Consider the following 25,543-nt stretch of genomic DNA (forward strand, 5'->3'; position numbering starts at 1 on the left):
TGCAATTCATCGGTTTTATGCTCTGCATTGGAACTATGTTATATCGCATCGTCCATATCAAATAAAATAGACTCAAATGTATCCAGAGCATGATAATCTGATCTTGAATCATCATTTTCCTCATGAAAATTAGATGTGATTGATCACAAAACTGGGTAAATGGGTAACCAGTTTGAAACTACGTGCTTACCCATTGTAAAATGGAGCTTTCAAAGTAGGCCAAAGTGACAACACGCTCATGCTTGTTGTGTCTGCACAATGGATGCTTCACGCGCAGTGCGTGACCACATCAGGTGTGCTCTGGGCCTAAGGTTCCAAAAAAGGTCATCCCTAATAAAAAGAAAGGAACCAAGCACCACTTTTAAAGATGAAAATCTCCACCCACTACTTCAGTCTGATCTGGCTCTTTAATAAATGCTACCAGCTTGTAATTATCCACGAGTGACATCGTTTTGTTGAGGATGTGGTTTATCAATAAATCATGTTCAAAAGAAGTCATCGTTTGCAAATCTGGAGACAAGTTTGCACACATAAGTACAGCTATGTGTGATCTATGTTTCAATTAGACATGTAGACAGCATCAGAAAAGAATGCCAACTTTCTGTATAATACCTTTTTGTCTGCTTGGTTAAAATAGTTAATGAAGGACCTTTTAGCTAGTTATCTTTCTCTGTTGGTTTGCTAGCTAAGCAGCACTCAAATGTAGTGAAATGTGCTCCGACAGAGATTAGAGATTGGAGATTAGAGCCCGTCTTGCCACCCGATTTGACTGTTATCAGTCCATTAAATAGGCGTTATCGGTCGCTAGAAGCACCATACTGTAGATGTGGGTCAGTAGGGGCCTACTAAGATGATAAAACCTACTAGTGGGTGTAGTAGGCCCCTATTGACCCACATCTATGGTGCTTATAGCGACCAATAACGCCTATTTAACAGCCTGACAACAGTCTAATCGGCTGGTCTTGCTGTATGTTAGCTGTGCGGTATTACATGGAGATTGCGTACATCCACCAAAATATGGATATAGTTTATTTTGGACAATTTTCCCATTTGTCACACAAAAGTGCGACCTGACAGTTGCATTTAAGCATGTAAAGGAAGGCAAATTACAAAGAATTTAAGATTAGATTTTTGTGTGTTTGCTTCCAGACACAAGATTCTTGGTTCTTGGTTAATTTTTCATTGCAGCTGGTCAAGTTGTATAGGACTTTTTGTTTTGTTTTCTTGTAGTTATGGCTACTAATATGGCTATCGTATGCTTTAAATCTTTCAATTTGTTTCAATCCTAGACTCGATATTTATTGCAACTACTTCAAGATGTTATTACAATTCAACTTTTTGCATCGATACAACAATATGCTGCATTATGGATGATACAGAATCAGAATACGTTATACAATGAACTGTGTGTGCGTGCACGTGTACGTGTGCTTGTGGGAGGTGTGTCAAGATATAATTGTATGTAATCTAGCCCATGAGCACTCTGCTGAGGGTGTTAGAGGTGTCAGTCAACCGTCACCGACATCACGGGCACAAGACCATATTGTCTCATGTACAGTAACATATATGGTCCCCGAGAACTTAGTTTTCCACATTTATTTAGGGATATTACCTCGCAGCAGGTACTTCTCAGCTATAATTGCCCTTTTGCTGGCTGTGACGTCTCAAGGATTCGGACCAGAATTATTTCAAAGTGTTGATTTGTGGGATTCTGCTGCTGCAATGTTACATGATGATTTCCTTTCAGGTCTTTTTTTTTTTAAGGCCTGTGTATTGTGGCTGAAAGTTGACACTCTTTAAATAATGTTGCAGGACTTTTTTTAATGAAACAGTCCCAGGGTTAGTAAGGGAAAACTTCTGCAGACCCTAACAAAGACATTTGCGCCAAAATGTTCCCCCCTATTGGAGAGAAAAAAGACCCCAAAGGGATGGAGGAAACTGTGCAATTTTGTTGTCTATCTTATGAGTAAGACAGGGAGAGTAAAATGCTACAGGCATTTCATCAAATCTGTCGTCAATACAGTGCAACATGAATGTATGTCTGTCTTTTTTCTAGTTAGAAATCCCTGTACAGTCTGCCTGGCTGACATAAATATTGTGCTGGTGATGATGTTGTAATCCATTCACTTCCACCATTCATCTTATATAATGTCAAGACAAAACACAACAAGTTCCTCTCCGACTGGTTTTGCGTGCGTAGTGAGAGTGGTAATAATTAGTTGCGGAAGTAAAGAGTTGGCTCCTTCATTTGGTGCCAGATGCTTTTTATCGTGTACTAAGATGAACCACACCTTTATAATTAAAATAGAGCTACTTAAATAATTCAGCAACACAGAGTTTTATAGAGACTAGTAGTCAGGGTGGTGGTGGAGCCTCAGACAACCTCAGCTTCCAATTCAGGTATGATCTTGCTTTATATAATTGCTCTTACAACATTGCTTTTTGGTGTGCAGGCACAAAAAAACAACTGGAAACAGGAAAACGAATCAGACAGCCAGGAGCCAGCTAATACAATGTCAATTTACCGATACGTACAGCATTATAGTGCTTCTAAGTCTCAGCATGGCTAATCAAAACCACAAATTGGTAAGCGAGCAGAAATCTCTTTAAGGGTGGTTCTTAAAGAAAATGTCTCAAGACAAATTATGACAAGCTTTTAATCTGAAAGCAATCTGCAGATGAAGCTTTTGAAATCGCTGGTTAACCAAAGAGCTTCCATTTAATGTTGAGTGCATGTTTGTGCACTTTAATTTGCCTTTACTGTTACAGTATTAACTATTTTCTGCAACTTTACAAGTGCCCTTTAATATACCAACAGAAAATAAATATATTATATTATATGATATATTATTATATATAATATATTATATTTTGCATAAATTACATCAAATGTAACATGTTTGGTGTGCCCACATGTGCATGATTTCCCTATCCCTCTCTTTATGTTGCTTTTTTTGTAAATTAGTCTGCAGTAATCTATTAGTAGAAATGGAATATAAGATTCATAACTATTAATTAGTGTATAATCACCTGAAACTAAAAATCGTTGTTTTCGTTAGCTTAGGATGAGTCCTTCATACAGTATCTACATAGGGAGCGGGTCCGCGTTGTTTTTTTTTCCCAAGAGTGTTGCGCCTAGTCCTGCTCTACTGTGCTGTGATTGGCTAGTACTGCTGTGCTGTGATTGGCTAGTACTCTTGTATGGACTGCTTATTTTGCACTTGGGAGAAGTCTTTGCCTTCAGGGCTTTCTGCCAGAAAGGAATTATTTCAACCCAAACCATGATTTTTTTTTCTTAAACCTAACCAAGTACATTTGTTGCCTAAACCTAAGGAGATTTCTGACAGAGGCAAACTTCTCCCATGTGCGCTCAATTGCTGTTACCAGTGTAGCATGAAAGTGGAATTAGCAAACTAGCTAGCCAGCCAGCCGCTAAATGAGTAAAATTTAACAATGTCATCACTTCATCCACACACTCTTGTCCATCTTTATAATACAGTCTACACTCTTGTAGCATTGTAGGAAAGCCCATTGCTATCGCCAGATAATCCTCCAATCACAGCACAGAAGTACTAGTTAGTACTCGGCAATCACAGCTCAGTAGGTCGGGACTAGGCAGAACACTCTTGGGAAAAAAAATAACTCCTCAGAACAGAAAAACCAAACACTGGCTCTAGCGAGAGCCTTTTGCATTTTTACGTTACCTGAAGGCCACCGTATTTTTCCCGACTGCTTGGGAAACTGAGGTAATGTGAGCCGCAGAGTACTGCCAACCGCAGTAGAGTTATTATGATAAGAATGGCCTCTGAGCGGGGCGAAATTCGTTACCATGGTTTTGCACTCGGCGGCTCACACTACCACAGTCTTGGAAAGGGAGGATTGAGCGGAGGGATAACGCCACAGTTCACACTTAGGTAATTACAGTGACTTGTTGTCATCCAGGCCTGTCACAATAACTATTTTTGTTGGACGATATATTATCGCAGACATAATTGCAATATGATATTATTGTCATTTCAAGAACATGTTATGCCACTGATATAATGATAACATAATAGCATAATAATACAGGTACACCATTTAAAAGAGCAAAAAACTTTTAATTATTAAAGATTTTCAGACATTGGAATTGGAATGTGATTTTTTTTTTAAAATAGCCTAAATATAAACATAAACAGAATAAAACCACACAATCAAAACGATAAATAAAATGGACTCTCGGGCTCTGTTAACAAAAATGTGCAATGTCTGCGCAATGTCCAAGTCTTGGTCTTACAGAAAGACTGTGATCGTGGCCGATTGTTAAAATGTTGATTCCAATATGTTCAGGGCAACAAACTGACCAGTTCTGCTGTTTGTAAGAAAATATAAATGATTTGGCCACTTTTGGTCCTAATTCACCCAAAGTAATAGCAAACGTTTTTCCATTCACATGTGGATAACACGAGGATTCCATGCATTGTGTTTACATTGTTTACTCTACTTTTGTGCCTGCTATTAAGACTGGATGTGTGTAGAAATCCTGGTAAAAGTTGAGCATCGACCAAATCAGAATAGTCGAAATGATTAAAGTTTGACATGCAGTGTTGGACTTCTCCATATGTTTCACTGTCGCAGAGAAACACAAAACACATATTATTAATTTGAGTAAAAGAAACACTATTAGTAGCGCATCTGTAGAGTTTAGTGAGAGAAAAGCAGAGTGTTTTGAGTCACATATAAACAATGTAGCAGATAATTATTTGGGGAAAGTGTATTGGTTGTGGTGGGAGGCTGTTGAAATGATCTCTCTGAACAGATGTTGTGTTACAGTGACTAGTGTGCGGTGTCTGAAGACCATTCCCACATGCAGAACCCATTTCTCGAGCTGTCTCACCATGTAATTTGTCTTTTGACAACGTGCGGTGAAGTGACATAACAACAGAGTAATCAGGGATACTTTGTCTAGAAGGGGGAAACACAAAGGCATGCCTCAGATTCCTTTTCTAAGCTCCTGGAAGTGAAACAGAAATGTTAACTCAATAATACGAGCAATCCATTGTTAATTCATCAAGTGGCTTTGTTTTTGAAACTCTTCCTGGGCTGAGGTTTCCAACTGTTACCCAAGGCAAGAGCTGTTGACACGCCGGTTAGGCTTCTATTCTCAAATTTGGTTTTTATAGTCCATGTCTGCAGCTGCCCCTCTGCTTCAAAAAGAGAGAATCAGGCTGTTGTTGAGGAGAGGGTTTATCGGCGCTGCCTGACACTCTTTCCACTGGTGTAATGGAAAATGAGATAACCATTTGTCTCCAAGAAATTATTCTATTTACAATGATTATCACTCTGTCTTGTTGGAAAAAAAGAATTGGCATTCGTAACATGCTTTATGTCAAGTACACTTGGCTTGATTTTACTGTACTAAAGTTGTGTCCATCAATGTATCTACTTTATGATGCACTGCTTTTCACATCTGTCCATCCAAACATGAGCAACTACTGTACATCACTGCCCAAGCTCTCAGAGTATGTTGTATTATGTTTTATTATCATATTATGTATGTCTTTTATGATTTTTAGAGGCATTTATTTTGTTAATGTATTTTGTGTTACGCAGATTAAGCAGCTGGAAAGATAGACATTATCTAACATGGACGTGAAGACTAATCTCTCCGCAGTATAATGTTAAACATCTGTATCTCGGAGCTAGAGCGTCTGATGGACTCCGGTGTCTTCATTAGAGCTGTATCCTGTAGATGGAGCAGACCCTCTCTTACACATCTGGCTCGCCGGGTTGATGAGAAGTGCAGTCTTGTGTTTCTGTAACTTTTCCAGGCAAGGACAAAGCTTGTTTAATTTGCTTGGCAAGGACAAAACAGTGTGTCCAGGCAAAGTACTAAATATTCTTTCTTTACGGTGCAACCTCATTCCTGCTGTTCTCTGACTATGACTGACATGGCTTTCCTCAGGCTGTGTGCTGGCTTTAGTCTAAATTAAGTTTTGTAACTTTAGAGCAGCTTGTGAAAACGTGTAATGAAGCTGCTTATCAAACATTGCACATGCGCATTTATTACAGTTACAAAACTCTGTCATTATGTACAATACAACTGATTCAGTGTTGGTTAGCTCCCATTAGCCAGCCTAATTTGAAAATTAGGGGGATCATTAGATCATTAGGGATTTTGAGGTCTGATCTTTATTTAACATCAACTTTCATATTGTACATTACATTTGTTAAGTAACAGAAAATGCTTAATGAAGAACATCTGGAGCATCAGGAGTCTCATGTTCAGTACATGGTCTTGCTGGAGGCTATCGATAAACCACTGGCAGAGTTTATTTGAAATGGCGATACACAGTATATGTGCAGCCCATAAAATGTTATGACTTTACTTTTCTTTTTTTATTGTCCCAAACCCTTTTGGGATGGTGAAATTTTGAACTAACAAATGGAGCACAAAGATCCATCCTGAGAATAAGCTCATTAAGGTTACAGATGGCACAGAGGCACATCTGCCTTGTGTTGGAACCTTTGTCTTTATTTTCCAAACGCCATGAATATCATCACTCACATTTTCCAACAGGAAGCTGTTCACAGATAAAAGTCCACTGTCTCTTACCAGCTACAGAGTAATTTTAGAAACAAATAGCTGCTATTGAACTAAGAATAGTTGTTTTTCCATTGATCTGAGCTGTTTGTGAGCTATTTTAAGTCTGACATCTTTGACTATTCCAGTGGAAATCAGCACAAAGTACAAAGAGCATAGATAGCTCTTTTAGTATATGTGTTGTTCAGTGTTGTGGAATAATCGTGGCTTCTTGTAATGTGAATTACCTTTGTATTTGAAGTCATTGGTGCCCCTTAAATTGGACATATTCATGCTGCTCAAGTCATAGATTTAAGAAATCACTATCATAAGTGGGGAAAAATGATTCCCTAAATAGCACAATTTCTTAAATAATCTAGGCAAACATCTATGGCCATCAGACATTTAAGTGAGACAAAAGAATGGATATACAGTACAAGGATGGATGATGGTAGACTTCCATCAGCATCAACTGAGAAGTCGTTCAATGTCAAAGAGATCCACGGCTGGAACTGAGAGCTGTGATCTCTGGTGCCTATCAGGAGTATGAGGGCGTTTTCATATTAGGTACGATTGATTCGTACCGTGCCCGAGTACGAACTGGATTTTAAGGTCAAGTATACTCGGATCTGGGCCTGGGTCCCTGATGTGAAAGCACCCTTAGTGCCAAGCAACCAGAGGTGGCAGGTTACACAAGACGTACTCGCAAGGCACAGTAGGTTGCCGTAGACGGAGCTCCTTAATATCCACATCTGCCAGGCTTGCAAAGCTGTTTGCATGTAATTACTTGTGTATGTGGCTAATACGGTGAGCTGAGTTAGGCTCAATAACAAACAACGTTGACTTCCGCAGAATTGACGATTCCTTCAAAACACTGCAGAAAATTACGATACTGACTATTTCACAACAGCTGGGCGTATGTTTTTTTTAGGCACATGTCATTAGCAACAGCAAATTTGAAGTGTAAAAATGCTGTTTTTAGACCCAAAAAACGTTCCCCTTAAATCTGCAGTGGGTAGAAGCAAATATGATTAAAAAAAAAGTTATTTTTATAAAATGGTCACTATATCCTGACAGTAGTGCATGAGACAGGTAATCTGAAAAAAATCATGTGCCTCTGTGTCCTCCGGTGTCCTCCGGTGTCTTCCGGTGTCCTCCGGTGCTCCTAATGGCATCTGCAAGATTTTACAGACTAGAGGAAAACAACCAATCAGAGTCGAGCTGGAGTATTGCTGTCTCTGAGCAGCTGTCAATCACTCGCAAACTCCGATCAAATGGTCAAACTAGGCAGCGTTGATCAAATATTAATCAATATTCATTACTGTTACTGTAATGCCTATTTCTCACCTCAAATGTTATCAGAAACATCTTGTAGTGTACTATTTAGCAGTAAAATAAGAAAGTTTGTGACCTGACAGCCATATTGAGATCGGTTGAGGAAATACCAAGCACTGCCCACCAGCTGGAGCACAGCCAATAGGAACGCTCAATGGGAATGCTCTCCCTAAAATGACCCGTAATTGGCCAAAGTATCCTGTCACAGGTTCGATTTTTTAAAGCCTGAAAACAGAGCCATGAGGAGGTGCAGAAGTCTAGTTTTCTCTCAGAACACTTGAATTACAATATGCTGAAAGGTTATTATGGTATTTTTGCTTAATGATGCCAACAAAAATTCTGCCTACTGAAGCTTTAAATCCACAAAGAGAATGAAAAATGCAGAATTCGTTCCGTGCAGACATGTCGCCTTTACCAGGTCAGTGAAGTAGGACAGTCTCTCAAAAAAGAGGACGACAGGGGGATCATTTTGGTGCACCTCTATTTCAATGTTTAATTGAAGTCATTACCTATATGTATGCTTCACTTTGCTTCTCATGCTTTGTTTGTCTTCATTCTGCCATGGTGATGCACAGCAAACAGCTGTAATTTGTAGGACTACTCAGTTTAGCAAATGCATGAAATTGTAAATGTTACACATGAAGATAGAGAGTGTTTGTGTGTAAGAGAGAGAGGGGGGGTGCATCTTGGCCAGCCCCTGGTTGACCCCTGTTCACCCCTTCTCTCTCTCGCTCCGCCCTGGATGAGTATTCTCCTAAACATGTGTGCAGCTGTCAGCTGGCAAGTGTGTGTTGTGTGTGCGCTTGGACATAGATCATTTTTCATATTTCAATTAGTTTTTTACTCCTGAGGAAAAAAAAAAAGTTGCAAGAAATTACAGAATATACCAAGACAAAATATGTTTTTTTTCTCAAACATCACATATAATAAACACTACAGTATAACATATGAACATAGCTCAACAGAAAGTCATAAAAAAGGGACTGAATCTTCAGAATTTGTAGGTTTTGCAAAGCGCTTTAGCGGATGAAAGAGTTACGATAAAAATACATGTCTTTTTGATGTTGTCATCACAACAAACTAGTTATTATAGTGTCAAAGTTTTATGGGCTTTTCGTTGTTTATCGCTTGCCTTTTAATTGCGCATCAGTTTTGCGGTTGCAAATGTTCTTCACCAGCTTGTGGATGTTTGCTAAATATGCTTCAGGTGTTCAAAGCAAGAGCGAAATTCAGCCTGTTTATTAGTCTGAGGCAGAGTTGATAATGTCTCTAGTGACCACATCTGGTGGTCACATGAGAGGGTTGTTGGCTCGGTCCGTAGAGATGATGTTTGGCTCTGCTGCTCGCTGTTTCCCCTAAAAACACCAACACACACAATCATAAAGGAACTATAATCAAGTTTGTGTCTACAGTGGTTCATAACTTTTTCCTCTTTCTCTCCTTTTAGCTGCGGCTCCAAAGTTAAAACCAATGAAGAATCCAATAATAGTGGACGAGGGAAGCAAGCTCATAGTGAAGTGCGAGGCCACAGGGAACCCTCTCCCCACCTACAGATGGTTCAAAGATGGCAACGAGCTGAAGAAAAGCAAAAAAGTCAGAATAAGGAACAGCCTGTGAGTACAAGTCACCCGTGTCCTGTAAACCCAACACAAGCAGTGTAAGATGAAATGAGATGGAGGTACTCCAAATTCGAAGCAAAGTTGCTATTATCAGCAGACTACTAATGCAGTTTTTTTGGAAAACTGCAGTTTGAAACTGATTAAAAATCAATATCAATATAGTAGTTGAATAAAAACATGTATTAAATGTTTGGGATTACCAAGGCTTATTCATTGGAATGTAGTGTAATGATTTATACTATCATCCTTCTCTATGCCTATATATCTTTCTCATACAAATAAAAAGTAACATCTAGAGGTAATAAAACACATGAACCCTCAATTCAGTACATTCACAAGTTACCACAATAGTCACCTTTTTCTTGATGGAATACAACTGTGTTTGCTAACTTCAGCTAGACGTTGCCGTGTATATAACAGAACTTACAGGGTCATTGTTAGGCTACATTTTAGCATGTCACAGTCAAACATTTCAGTGATTTAATCACAAGAGTAAAACCAAATTCATACCCACAGTACCTTGCACAATTGTTGTTTCCTGTCATGGTACTGTTCCATGGATGTAATATAAGAACTGGATACAAGACTCCAAGATGGTGCCCATTCATTTGAATAAAAAATGCTCAGCAAAACAAGTTTTCATGCCCAAACTCCTGGCCCTGCCTGCTCGGTTACTCTCAGCCAATAGAGAAGCGAAGTCCCACCCTTTCCGGTGAACCTAATGGGACCTTATTTAAAAAAAAAATATGCATGGTAGTCAACGGCGAGAGACATATATTTTTTTGATCCCGTTTGAATTGCTCCATGAATCACACATATGATGTTTGTCAATTTAAAACATAATTTTGCAAGTCAATAAAGTCTCAGTTTGTTGTAGGTTTGTCGTAGTATCCTTTAGTTTTCTGTGAAACCGCTCAGTGAACTACATCTCTCATCTCACACAATATATGTCACCAACACTAGCTAGCTAAGTAACTTAGCTATTTTCACACACAGATGAAAGTTTATCTTAACGGATGTGTTTTATCCAGCGACTCCTGGTCTTTTTTCCAGCCGGGAAGCGAAAGAACGAGCGAGACCCATTGCTCTTGTGAGTACATCGCAGTACAAAACACACAGGCATCGTAGCTTCAGCAAAAGAGACGTCACTTACACGACTTTTGGGTGTGTAGTCTTTCTAATTACGTATTTTCACAGTCTTATACTTCAACAGTTTTACAACAAACTGAGACTTTCTTGACTTGCAAGATGATCTTTTAAATTGACAAACATCATATGTGTGATTCATGGCGCAATTTAAATGGGATAAAAAAATTATTTGTCTCTCGCCGTTGACTACCGTTGATATTTTTTCCAAAGTAAGGTCCCATGGTGGTCCACTGGAAGGGGAGGGACTTTGCCTCTCTATAGACTTTATATTGGGAAAACATCACACATATAAATGAACTATTTTACACTTTAATAATAATAATTAATTACACAAAGAGTCATATTTGACCTAGTTTGAGTTGTCAAAACTGTTATAGATGTCTCTTTAACGGTCTATTTGGGAAAAATGCTTTCTAGGCTGCAGGGGATTTTTTTCCGTTGTAGTTCCGCAGTCAGCCACTTGGGCAACTTAGCAGCACGGCTGACTGGCGCCACCATATTCAGTTCTCTTAATACATCCATGGTCCTGTTCCACTCTCTCCCTGTGAGGTTGGCTAATTATGAAGTAGATAAGGCAACTGACTCGAGACAATATCTTAAACATTTATTTGGAGAAAATACCCAACAGCAAAAAAGACAGTATTCTAATAAAACCTCCTACTGATGTAAGCATAATGACACGGGCTGTAAAACCAAGCACCCTTTTTATAAGACAGTACGCTAGGTAACACTTCCAGTCCTATGCTTTCTTATTGTAAGCAGTTTCCCCCCCTCAAATTTGGCCCCAGGGTAAGTGATTATGTATCTCTATCAAAGCAAAGAGCTGTTGCCATGCTGCTGCTTGCCCTGTTGTCTGCCTCTCCGTCCCCCATGTTTCCACTTGTTGCGTTTCCATGCTATTTCCTCCCTGCCCTGATTCCCCTGACTCAGCTGTGCGAGTGTTGTCTCCCACAGGAAAAACTCCAGAGTCCAGATCAGCAGAGCAAAACTGGAGGATTCTGGGAATTACACATGTGTGGTGGAGAACCCGCTGGGAAAGGACAACTCTACTGGCACCGTCAACGTCCAAAGCAGTGAGTATACTGACTCCTAAGCAACAAGTGGCACAGGTGTACACTGTTGATGTTGTTTTGACTGCTCTCTTGCCAAATGAGATGAAAAGGAGGCCATCGCAAACAGGCATGTAATAATGGTAACATGCATGGAGAGCAACTGTCCACACATGTGGCCCATTAATCAGCGGGACGGCACATTGTACTTGGCGATGAATGGGATTTAAATGCTATATATGTCTCAGTTTTTCATTCAGTGCAGTCTGCTGGCAACGTGGAATCCCACAAAACTACACCGCACAGTGCCTTTGACCGTCACTAGCACACAACAAAGCCTATTAAATGTAAAGCATAGCTCGACAGAATATGAAAGTTGTAAAAAAAAGCAAAAGTGACTTCAGTGTGTGTGATAGAATCTAACAGGCTCGTTCAGTAGTGGTGTGTGTGCATTGCCGAGTTTTGCAAAGTACTGTAGCAGATGAAAGAGTTTTGATAACAGCTGCTTCCATTTGGTGGGGTGGTGAGTTTGTGTTTGTTCCAAGCAGTGCGGGTAGTGAGTGTGTGGCTGCTGTGGGTGGCTTGTTGTCTGAGTGGATGGAGCCAGTATAAAAAGATATATATATAAAGAGCAGATACGATTCATGTAGCTGCCTCGATCAAGGGAGGACTTGATGTTATCTGGTTCTGGACTGTCAGAGAACGACACGGCAGGTTGTCTGGCACGCATGAGTCAGAAAACGTATGTTCACCTGGATCTGAACGCCGCTAAGTAATGTCTCAAGACTTTGATGCTGCGCAGACAAGGGGCTGTGATGTTGAGCAGTGCAGATAGTTATCCAACATAACGTGCATGACGACATAGTGCAGGTGAACCATGTCTGAGTTGACTAGATTAATTTACTTTCACTGCTTTTGGAGAAAATAAAGTGGCACCATGGGAGGTTCCTCACGTCGCACCAGAGAGGAGATACTCTCATTTCCTGACCTTGACAGCGCGATGATTTCCATCCCACACTTGCATGAGAGGTGTAGCTGCTAAGAAAAAATAAAAGGGAAGGACTGGAGTTTAGCCATCACTCAGTGTCCTTGCATTCACATTCAGGCCCAATAATCACTCCCCCCTTCTCTCTTTCTATTTGTCAAGGCCACCTTTTTAGCGCTACGGTTAGCAGACTTGAGCTGCATTATCAGAGCAGTAGCTCTTTCCAGATAAAGAAAGGGCCCATTGTGTTCAAAAACACAGAGATCCTCAGTGGTTCCAACATCCAAGTTTGATTTCCAGCAAACAATTGTGCAGAAAAGAAGTTATCCATCTTGTATTTAAATGGGGCTGCAGTGCACATCAACTCTTTTTTTTATTTATTTCCTGACATCTAAAAAGCTTCAGTTCAGGTTTTATAGCCGGATCGTGTGACTTAGAGTATACTGTACGCTTGTTATGACACTTGGCTTCACTCCAGCGCAGTGATATATTTCTTTTTACTCACGAGCGTGTAATATTTAAAGGGTCAGTGATGCAAGATTCAAAGCCCCAGACATACGACGCTAGCATTTATGAAAAATGAAATGGTAATCACTGAGTCGTGCTTAATGGCAATTAAATAAAATAGGTTAAATCACACTGTACATCCTGCAAAGGTCGGGGGGGAATCCCTGGTGGTAGCACCTGTTTGCTTGAGTGTTTAATGAAGGCTTATGAACATTAGACTGGCGGCCTGTGAAACTCTATATGATGAACTTAGCAGGCAAAAGTGCTTGTAATGCAACAATATGAAAGAAAATATAATATTACAAAGCGGTGAACAAGTGGGCTGAGACGTACAGTAGCCACAATGGATAAAACATGAATGAGCAATGATACGGTGCGCTACACTTCTCACTTCCAGCACATACGCTTTAAAATATGATATCCCTGGTGCAAATATCGGGCACCTTTGATAAAGTGCATGCAAATAGTTAACGCCGATGTTAAAACAGCATATATTTGTGCACGTTTTTCTGCATGTGTTCGTTGCATGGCTGTCTGTCAGCGCTGACGTTTCCTTAAATTACTCCTGGATATCCAAACAATGGCATCACTGTACGTCCTATCGTGTGCCGTGATCATCAGATGTCTGTCTCCGAGGTGTTTTTTGTTTGTCTATGTGCGTATGTGCCTGTTCACTGTTCAATAAAAAACAGTCCCATTGTGTTACAACAGCACGCCTAGTTCCGTCATGCTTCAGGGGAGAAGGCAAGACGGGGCGAAGCAGGGGTGGTATGTCCATAGGCAGGGGGAGGGCTTCGCTCAAACTACACACGTCAATAAAAGGAAACGGCAGCAAAAGCAGTGCATGTTGCTGTGATTGTCATATGCTGATGAAGAGCAGAAATCAGCACGTTGCAGAGAATTGTTTGCAACAATAATGGGCTCTCTCTGCCTATGAAACAGGTTGGAATTAAAAAACAAATGCTTGATTTTGATGCAGAGGACACAATTCAGCTGCTTTTTATCTTAAGGTCATAAGAGAACTGGCTATTGTGTTAAAGGGCTGCAGTGGAGTATGCTTGCCTGCCTGCTGCAGTATGTTGCCGAAGCAGCATGTAGCCGCAGTATTATCTGTGTATGTGTGCCTTCTAGGGGAGGGAGAGCGAGGGGAGGGGGTGCAGATGTAGATGGACAGAGAGAGCAAAAAGAAGAGCGTGAATAAAGGAGGAGGGGGGGATACAAAACGAGGGAATGCATGACAGGAAGCAGACAAAGACATTAGGGTAGAGAAGGAGAAGGGGGGGTACAGCTAGAGGAAAGAGAGGCAGACAGTGAGGGAGAGAAAATTATGAAGAGGAGGAAGACAAGAGCCCGCTGTGTTGCAGGGGAGACTTTCACACCCATTTTAGTTGCAGTTGCTAGCTTTGTCCGATACCTACTGTATCTGATGTTAGGTGCTAGAGCACGGGCTTTTTTCTGTACCTGTGTTGTGCCAAGCATGCTAATATCAATGTGGAGTCTCTGAGGAAAATGCAATCATTAGAAATATCGGCTTTCATACTGACACAGAAAGTGAAAGCTGACGATCGTAGATGATAAAGTCAAATAGCAGCATCACAGTGAGAGAGAGAGAGAGAGAGAGAGAGAGAGAGAGAGGACGTAGCACATGGCTGTGCCTGCCTGCTGTCTGCTCTGGTGAAACCATCACTCAGCTCCACCACATGGTGAACACAGGCCACCACAAGCTCAGCAGCTCACACTCCTGCACTGTACCGGTCATTTGAGTCGTTGTTGTGTTTATGTGAGGTGGAAGGTGGAAGTAGCTCTTGATTATTATAATTTCTTAATTATTTGTTTATATTTTCCTCAATGTAGGGGGGCAGGGGATCTTTCTGCATTTTTATCAGTAAATAGTAGTTCACTTATGACATTTCAGTTGTACCAATCACGGCAGAACACTCCATCAACGAGTTTGAACATAGGTACTTTGAGCTGATATGCATTGCATCAATTACACAAGGAGTGCCTTCAAACCTGACACGTAGCCCCGAGGTGTGATTAAATAGGAGTGCCTAAACATTCCTTAAATAAAAAGTGATAGCTCCACTTAGTGCAAATAAAATATATGTGGAGCGGAAGAATCACTGCCGCAAAAAAAACATACAAACCCTCATTATTGATACACTACCACACAACAGCTGGTCATTACTCAGCCCAGAGCCGACCCGTATCAATATTTGTGTAGCAAGACGAATGCGACACCCTTGTAACTCTGAGCCCGAGACGTGAAGCGCGTTGTGCAAATTGCCTTGGGCCAGAAAAAAAAATAACCACTGTGTTCAAGGCTGAACCTAAACTCAAAGTGAACCCCTCATGCATTTTAAAGCACGCGGTACATTCTGGCTTCGTGCCAGCCGTTGCAGTTCGCCAATAACGTTGAATGATTGGACCTGTTTGGGGATTTTACTCATGTCTTTGCTGTTTGACCAGCAGTAAAGAAACACACGCTGTCAGCCGATCGAGTGCCAGTTACTGTGCAATTATTCAGCCCAGATGGTTGGATGTTCTGCTGAGTTGAACGCTCAAGTTGCTTGTTATCAATGTTTCAGCCTTAAGACTCGATTTTAATACTCTCTCCTTCTCCTTGGCTGCGTTTTGAAACATGATATCAATCAGTGGAGCATTTTTTACATTCTTCTCCGAATTCACAAGACTTTTCCTCTCCGTTTTTATTGTTTGTGTTTTGCCAACTTCGGCCTTGTGACAGAATGCATACAGCATGTGTGTCTCATGGTGGTCTGCAATATCATATGTCCCTTTAGCAGTTTCTGTAGCAATTGCTGCCTTTTCCAGAGTGTTGTTTCCAGCTTCATACCCAACCCCCAGTGTAGAGGACCAGGGACCATTTGTTGTCCATTTGGTCTGACCTCTACCCTGTAATCAGTCTGGCATGGTAAGACCTGCTGGCCCTCCGCAGACTGGTGTAGTATATCATCGACTGTTTTCTATAAGGCCAGTGTGAAGGAGCAACACTAGTCAAAGTTTGCTTGGCTCCACGTGGCTTCAGATTAAGGCCTCCCATTATCCTACAGGCTGCTGTGTTGTGATAAGCGCTTGCGAGGCAGCCATGTGTCTGCAGGCTGCAGGTCACATCCTTGGGGGGTGCTGCGCGCAGCTCCGCTGAGAGAGTGTGTGAGCGTCCAGGAATGTGTTGATGGAAATCACAGCTGAACATATGATTGCTCCAACCTCAGCAGTCATGCTGGGGCCCACCAGCAACAATTTCGCGCATGCATGCACGCAGGCCCACACTCACACAAAGACACACACGCACACATGTACACACACCTTTACATGTTTGCAATCCCCATCCTGAAGCCATAGTGTCACAAAACGAATGCTTAACCAACTTAAAATGACACAATTTTTATAACCGAGTTGACAAAACAACACCTTAGCATCCCGGCAACATCGCGTCGTGCTAAATTTTTTGAGACTTTATAAGGTGTTGCATTTCGGTCACACATACCATGGTTGGATTTAGTTTGTTCCCTCACATCCCATATGCTGAATCTGACTTCAGGCCACTGCTGGAAGGATGGATTCACTATCTCATGTACAATGCATTGCATATGATTCAGCTACAGAAAATCTACTAGTTTTCTCAATTATAAGTTGTTTATTGATGCATACCCGTAGAAATAGCATAGGAATAAAACGGACATTCCCATTTAAATCAGAGTAGCAGGATGGTGAGAGCGGCGGCCATTTTTATGTGTACCATTGCCATTGCGACCATTGTAGCAGGCTAACTTCCGTATAAACCAAACCAACTTATGGCAAATCGCAGACTCACTGAGGTGAGTTTTTGCAGTAACAATTAAACGAGCAGAGGAGTAATAACGTTACGAAGCACAGAGAGCCAGAGTAAATGAGTAAAATTGAACAACTTAATGCTTCATCCACACACTCTTGACACAGCATAGGAAAGCACATTGAGTGTAAACTTTGTTCTGCTCATTTTCTGTAACCAGTGTAGCATTAAACATGGCTCTAGCTTGCTAATTCCGCTATGCTTTAATGCTACACTGGTTACAGAAAATGAACCCAACAGCGGTCTGGTGGCCAGCGGCAGCGCTGGGTCTAAGTGTCCCTCCGCCTCACTCCCCACAGCTCCAGAGAAGCTACCTAGCTAACTAGCCAGCAATCAATCTCCAGAGCTGCGTCCACAGTAGGGCGGGCCTTCACTATAGAAGGATTCGTAATTTAACTTCTCGGCGAGCTGCAACCACACTTTATGGCCCTACCGGCGTGTGTTGTCACCATAACAACTAATAACAATAGTCACTTCTTTTGTACTTGTCAAATGACCACGGAAAACAGTTCAATGTCCGTTCAGCTCTCCTATTATATATTTTTATGTGCATATCTTTAAAGAAAAGGATGGTTCTGACTGGTAGTGATTTGGCACTACAGTGTCACACTATCAAGCGTATGACAGAAAACCAGACCAACAACAGAAAAGCATCTGACTTTGGTAAATAATCAGAACATTTTGCACTTTTAGTAATCAGTAAACTCAACAATTGGCCATTACAAAATAAAAAAAATTCATAAAATTGTGCTTCACATACTGTATTTGCCTTCAGAGGACGAAGCTACAAAGAGTCTATAACCATGTTGTTAAAACAGATGTGTTACACTCCAGACATCCTTGAGTAAAAGATTGATTTTATTGTTAATCATTTAAACCAGTCAGTTTCTACTATAATTATTTTTAGTATAGTTTCAGTGAAAAACTAAATTTTTCATTTGTATTATATTTTATTCTTATTTAATCTTTATTTAATGAGACTGCCTGATTAAATAAAGATTAAATAAAGATAAAAAAAAACAATTTAGAGGCCTAACTGTCACATGTCATTTTAGCCTATAGACAGGTCAAATCATGTTTAATGTCCTATGGTTGGGTTCACACCTGATGCTGAAGATAGTCGGGGACATAAAAGAAAAGTGACGTTATGATACACGTTGACTCATGTTTTGTACTCCGTAACCTTTTTGCCTTGAAGTGGAAAGCCGTTCTTTTTCTTTTTTTATTATTAATATTAAATGTTACAGTGAACATGATCCAACAGAAATAAACACCAGACCAAAAACTCCCACAGCTCTTTTTCTGTTTTCTTCCAGTAATTCGTCATATCAGTCCTACGTAAGTGAACAGTAAGTACTACTTTGAACTAGATAAACAACAACTTCCTTCGCTCCTTCTATGTCTCCATTTGGTCTGCGTAGTAAAAACAAAACTTACTCACTCTTACTACGCAAGGGACAAGATAAACTCATCTCTAGTGACGCTAAAGGATGTTAGTTGTGGTCGTGGCTGAATGTGGAGTATCTGTACGCCGGTCAATGCTATTGATTGGTGTGGGGAAGCAGCAGGAGCCATGTCTGAGAGGAACAGGCCTTCACATCTGCCAAGCGGTCTGTATTTACAGGCCACTGGAGAACAGCTTGTCAGGTCCTGTGGATCAAGCCGCTGTGCTATTAGTCAAGCCCACTTTTTCAAAATTATCCTCAGTCCCGGGGTCTGGACAGGCGTTCCTCCGAGGTGGCCGTCTGATTGCACCAGGATCTCAGGTCTTGACAGTTGGCGGGTTTGACCGCGAAATCAGGATCCAATACATGCTCTGTGGAACAAATAGGATGTTGTAATCTAAAAGACACACATAGCACCAAACAAGTTGTTGTTAGCATGGACACTGTGGGTTTGAAATCCATTTGAAATTAACAGTGATGCGAGAAATTGATCCTGATCTTGGCTTTTGGAAGCAAAACAACAAAATATCTTAACAAGTTGCAGTAACCTTCATTACCACAAAGTCCTCAGTTCTGCATGGCATTCATAACAGCCCGCAGGCAAATTTGAAAAGATGTTATCACATATAGATATATATACTGTATACATACATATATACAGTATATATATATATTTAATATCTGAGCAAATGCAAAACAGTGACCACAAACAAAACCAACAGTTTCAAATTCAATCAATTCATTATTTTCACAGTCCAAGCTAAAATGCCGTTAGCTTGTTATCATCACTTCTTACCTCACAACAGCTGGAGTGTGTCAGAGTTCAGACCTTGTTTTGATCTTCACCCACAGTGATGTTTAGTTCTTGAGGCAGTCACAAAATCGTCAGTTCGCCCACATTTTGTTTTTGTTTTTTTGTATTAGTGGGCAGCATCCGGTACAGTGGGAAAATCCAGAGTAGATGGAAGAGTTTATGTCATGAGTGGATGAACACCCACAGCGTCATCGTAAGCACGCGCCGCTGAACCATCACGGCACACCATGTGATGCTACGAATGGCTTCAGTGTATAAACACAATAGAATGGCATAACTGAGGAGGACTTGAACCTTCAAATATCATCCAGAGGAATGATAAATTAAAGGGGAGTGCTAATTCATGATGAATAACTTGATAGGACAAGGATGTTGCATGCCTGTAACACCTCTAAGGAAAGAACCACCTCCATGTTTTGGCTGCTGTTTTGGCATTGTGGTATTTTCATAACCATTTAAGCCTGGGGCATGTTTTGATTAGGCGTGTAAGTATCATATTTGGTAACACTTTTTATACTACATTTCGTGAACCCTTTTTTCAAATCTCGCGTTTTCTTCCATAGCAAGAGGAGCATAGTTCACCGAGCACTCCGATAACCTCAATGTGGTAGAAGTTACGTAATGTTTGGTGGTTGACACATCAAACATAAATCATCTCCCTAATATGCCAGTAATTCATCGCTTTTTGAGTGCTATGCATGGCAGGAGTTATTGGCTATGTACACATGTGCTAATATGTGTTAGAGAAGAAGCAGTTGTTTAAACCTTTCATTATCAGAAGTAATAATCAGAGTAAAATAAAGTAGTAAAATAAAACGACGTTTCTCAAAGCATCACTACGTTTTGCCTGCTCCCTTTATTCGCTCTAATCCCGCCGATCCGACGCGATAAGTGGAGCGCCCTCAATCAAATCTCTGCAAAAACAACTAAGTTATTGAAAATCAAAACACATCTCACTTTGTGGGATATCCAGTAATCTCGGCGTGTTATGCGGGACAGTTAAGCCCTCAGTGTGAATGAGTGAGGATATTGCTATGTGTGTGGAAGGAAGCAGCTGTTGCACTTGAAAAGCTGAGTGATGTGAGCAGGAGGTGACATGAGGTATTGCTGCTGTGTGCGGGGCTTTGTTAACTCTTCCAGGGCTCCGGGACACAACTTATCTGAGACTTCATTTAATAGCATTATAAAAGATTCCCTGTCAGGCCCCCTCTCAGCTGTCTTGGTGGTCTTCCCCCCCCCCCCCCCCCCCCCCCCACTCCCCTCCCCCCCCCCCCGATGTTGACCCCCAACTTGTGGGTGACTGTGCAGGATTCTGTTTTTAACTCGCCAAATAACAAGCACCGCTGTGTTTGTTAATGCTTTCAAAGGGGGGGAAATTATTGCTGAAAAATGAATCATTGCATCATAAAGGCTTGCTTGTACTGAGTAAGTAATAATTAGCAACTTCTTGGAAGTCCAGCAGACAGAGCCAGCACACTGACAACGGGTCTGTGAGTACGCTATTGTTCACCCACATCAAACAACCGCTCCTCCTATTACTTTGCATTTTACAGAATTGGACGTGAGCAATCCCGCATGTCTTCGCACTTCTTCAAAGTTTACTTTGAGCACAAGGGGAACATATACTTACCATTCCATTGCTTAAAGCTCAGGAGGGTAGTACTATAGTTTGCCACAGCTGTCTCTCATCCTAAACCTCCCATTACTCCATCACGCCGCTTCCTTTTGTTGGTGTTTTTGCAACTGTATTCATCACATCGCATCTGTTGGGGTGAGCCGGGGGGATTCTGTACGGGGGTAACGTCAGCAAGCCGTTTCCTTTTGAATAGGGCTCGCTTTAATCACAGATACACTCACAGTGAACTCATCCTTTAGTATACAGAACAGCAGTGCTCCATTGCCAGGACGTACAGCGAGTGTGGGTGGTGTGTGTGTATATTATGAGGGAAGGAGGGCTGACACACACACACACACACACACACACACACACATACAAGCAGACTGTGTGCTTTCTGGCTTTCGGGGAATAGCAGAGGGGAAAACCTTTAGTCCTAGCAGCTGGCCACTACTGTAGCTGTGAGCACAAGACCCAAATATGGAGCTGTGGTATACGTCTTCTGTATCTGGTACAAGGTTGCAAAGTCTGCCTTTCCTCAGAAATGAGGGCCAGCTGGTGAGGATGAAGGACAACGGAGAGATGTGGATGCTTCAGATTTTGCCCTTTTAAAGTGATCATTGTGATTGAAGAATGATTTTGCGATACTAATATATTGTTTGGCAATATATGGTCATTGATGAAGTTGGGGTTTCTGTAGGTAACTGGCCTCCTCTTCGTCTGTATGGCTCACTAAAACTACCATAGAATTATTTATTTTCCAAACCAGCTTCTTTTGCTGCTTCTAGTGTCCTAGCTTTTGTATCCTATAGATGAATCTGAGTTGTAGGTGGAAGTAGACATCACTGCAGTGGCACCTAACTTATAAACCCGCATATAACACTGTAATATCTGTGAAGGATTTCATTTTTTAAGCACCTTTCCCCAAAAATCCGTCCAGGAGATCCTGTTGAAGCAGTTATAGGTTGAAAATATATTAGGTTATAATGTACAAAACCTAAACTTTTTAACAAAATTTAGCCCAGTTCTAACCCGTTATCACACCAAAGCGTGTTATAGACCCGCCTGTTCACCAGAGGACAGTGTGTCAGTGTCACATTTTGCCTCTCAGAAGCGTGAATATTACACTTGTGTATTAAGGTGCAGTACCAGCAGGGGGCAACAAAACCACTCACTTCATGGTTGGCCTTAAAATAAGTACGTAAACTAAGCAGAATACATATGGAAACAATGCAACATAAGTACAGTAAACACATCACGAACATAGTTTACAAAACAAAACGCTGGCCTCCTGGTTGAAAGTCCTGTGTACGTTTGTCCCACCTCCACTCCCGCCCGCCATAAGTGGTCTTTCTCTTTTAATTCTACGTCACTAGCTTTCAGCGTCGCATATTTTCGTGGACATTGCAGTCAATACAGACTACATGGCATATACGCCATTTGCCTTGCACATTATCGTGTCATTCATACGCCTTTTCGTGCGACTGGGCTGCCAGTTCAATGTTAAATCAGGCTAGCTTCATGGAAATAAATGACTGTCATCGAATCTTAAATCAGTCAGACTAGGCTTCAGTTAATATATGACTTTATGAAGTGTGTACATTCCCTACGGTAAATCCTTGTGCCTCAACTATTATAGATATACATTATCTCCGGATTAAAATGTAGAAGTGGCGGGCATCGCCTGTTGTCGGTCACTGAGCTGTTTTAGCTGCAACATCTTGCTAAATATCACCTAAAAACAGATTATTCCAGATTATTCCTCCTGGCACTCAGGCTCAAATGCATCACCGTCTGCTTCTCTGAGCGTTTCCACCAGTGGCTGACCATACGTACCGGAAACATGTGGGGAATTTTCCCTTTTACCAGAGTGATTTGATGATTTGATTCTCTGGCAGCCGAGTGTTATTTGTGATTAATTTCTGAGTCCCCGCTTGATGGCGTCATTGAAAGTTTTCTGCAGAGGTGTCCTCTTGCTCCTCCTCACCCTGTGCAGCTCATCTGTTGCAGTGGCCAGAGAAAGATGCAAGGATGCAGTATAAACACTAGTTTCTCAGGTCAGAGTGGGAAAATGAAAGCAACAGGCATCCTTAGACTCAAAATAAGGAAGCACAACAGCAGCAGGGGGAACGCCACTTTCAGTCTGAGCTGCTCCTCAGAGGACAGAGCAGTGGGGGGGGGGGGGGGAACGGCCCTGTCTGGAACTGTGCCGCGGAAAACACCATGTGTCACTTTGTTGCCAACTGCACACATTCTGGTGCCCGCCGCACCAGCGCCCATACCAGCACCCATTTATGCGACGGCACCATATACCCTGCCCTTCCTAAAGTGCACTTTGCTTCTTTGCAGTTGCATGAGCAGCTGTTGTGCAATCACACACTGGGCTGCTCTTTGATTTGACTTCAGCGCTGAGACGATCGAGGCAGGCAAGACCAGGCATATCAGCTATGTGACTGAAAAATGGTAATAGGAGACAAGAATATAAAAGAAGACACACTGGTTGTGGCGGTGGCAGTCTTGCTAGAGAGTGGGTGGTAGATTAATGTTCCTGGCAGGCTCCATTTTGTTCATTTCTAAACATTCCTGTTTCATACTGAAGGTGTTTGAATTGTGGATAATTTTCTATTGAGAAAAAGCTTTAAGTGCACTCTCATTCATAATGGCTTCTTTCGTGCGTCCTACCTACAGTAAATAGTAATTTAATTCCTCTTTGGGTATTTGACATGAAATCTCTTGCTCATTTTGAACTCTGTAGCCTACAAAATGCTTGAAGACATAGATGCTGGATGTTGCCACTGATTGGGTGTGCCTACAGTTTACTGTAATGTGTGGAAGTAGGTGCATGCTTGTTTTTTGTTGGCTTTGGCAAGCTGAAATATGTTCCAACTTAAGATCCTGTCGACAAACTTTCCTCTTGCCTTCATTTCTCCTGTATCCATCTCTTTTTTACTTTCCTCTCGTTTGTTTCTGTTTTGTTTTTTTCGTTGCAGCTACATTTGTCTGGACTTGAGCTCCTGTCAAAACATGTGGCGTTTCTAAATCTGAAAATGAAAACATGTATTGTTTGCCATTTATTATATAATTAAGAACAGTCAAATAAAGTATCAATCTTTCGTGAAGACAGAAGCGATTTTTTTACATTCAGCAGATCCTCCTTGGCATTTGTCTTGCTTTGTTATTGGTGTAATATATCTCTGGCTCCACTTTCTATAGAATACCGCCATTCACTGCCACTACTCCTACAGTATAAATAGCTAAAAACCACAGTCTCTGTGTCATGCATGCATCATCTCTTAACCCTCACTGCACATCCTCTTTCACCACATCAGACCATCTGTCAACAGCTTCGTATTCAACCAAAACCACACATACCAATTTGGCCTTTTGGACTTTTCTCGCTATCCGTTTATCTTATTTATTCACATGTAGAAAGGGGACATAATGCAGTCCACACAAGTGTAGCAAGAATGCATGCAATATGAATTAGCCTCTAGTATAGAGATAAAAGATCTTGGTCCCGGCTGTAACAGGAGACATGTCAGACATTCCCTGCCAAGTGTCGGGAGGTGAGGGGAGGGGCGCCCCAAGCTTTTTTTCTGCTACATAAAACTGACTTGTGGTAAAGCATGTCTGGGTGGCAGAGCTATTACAGATACCATCCTCTTTATGTGTCTCCTGAAGGGTCTATACTTGAGATATTCATCACTTTCCCATCCAAGCGTTTTTTATGGCCTGAGTTTAATTTTTCTCCTTGTTTGAATCATGAGGATTTACGTTGTCCGATAAAAGAAAGCGTTAAAGGCCTTGTGTGGTGTTGCAGTATGGTACCACTTGTTGACACACTACTACCCAGCTTGCACTTTATAAAAATGAAATTGTCAAGTTAAGTATATATGTGAATAAAGAGGTTTTGCATGGATCTGAGGCCATAAAAAGTAGGGCAGTAAGAAAATATTGATACACATGAGTATCGTGATATTAGGGTGTTCGCACCCTGTGTGAAACCACAAGTCAACGTTGACTTGTTAAGTTATGCCACTTCCGAAATTATTTAAACCAATCCACGATCTTTTCATAAACCTAACTAAGTAGTTTTGTTGCCTAAACATAATTAAGTTGTTTCCTATGAAGACGGAAGTTTATTTTGAAAAGACTATGCATGTAACAAGCAGAAATTGCCACATGCGTCTCGTTTTGCTGGACATTTGTAGGAAAATGAATGAAAAATGAGGAATAACTTTTTGTAAGATGCCATATGAACCGTTGAATGAGGATAAAATAGAATAGAAAGCTATATTGTCATTGTTCATGGTACAACGGAATTTGGAGGCTTCTCCAGCTCAGTGCAGTTAAAAATAGATAAATAAAACAACAGATAAATACGTTGCTTTTGCTGCAACAGAAGTCAGACAGCAGCTGGCGGTACATTACCGCAGTTTCACAAGTGTGTCGGAGAACTAGTGTTAGGTTTGTCCGTTCTGGGCTACTTTTGAAACATGGCGGAGCAACATGGCGGACTCCATGAAGATATGAAGGGCTCATTCTAAGGTAACAAAACACAACGATTCTTTGTTTCAGGCTATTATACACTAAAGAAAATATACTTATAA

The 25,543-nt window shown here is 41.2% G+C and overlaps 1 protein-coding gene across 7 annotated transcripts in view; it reads left to right on the forward strand.

The window, feature by feature from the left end:
* nrg2a (neuregulin 2a) overlaps nucleotides 1-25,543 on the forward strand; it is an 82,861-nt gene that overhangs the window by 27,275 nt on the left and 30,043 nt on the right. For all 7 annotated transcript variants that reach the window (XM_074610700.1, XM_074610702.1, XM_074610701.1 and 4 more), the window contains exons 2-3: nucleotides 9,345-9,510; nucleotides 11,620-11,738. In XM_074610700.1, the coding sequence (XP_074466801.1) occupies nucleotides 9,345-9,510; nucleotides 11,620-11,738 (285 nt within the window). The remainder of the gene's footprint in view (nucleotides 1-9,344; nucleotides 9,511-11,619; nucleotides 11,739-25,543) is intronic.

Source organism: Sebastes fasciatus, chromosome 16 (genome assembly GCF_043250625.1).
Source record: "Sebastes fasciatus isolate fSebFas1 chromosome 16, fSebFas1.pri, whole genome shotgun sequence".
In the NCBI taxonomy this organism is placed as follows: Eukaryota; Metazoa; Chordata; class Actinopteri; order Perciformes; family Sebastidae; genus Sebastes; species Sebastes fasciatus.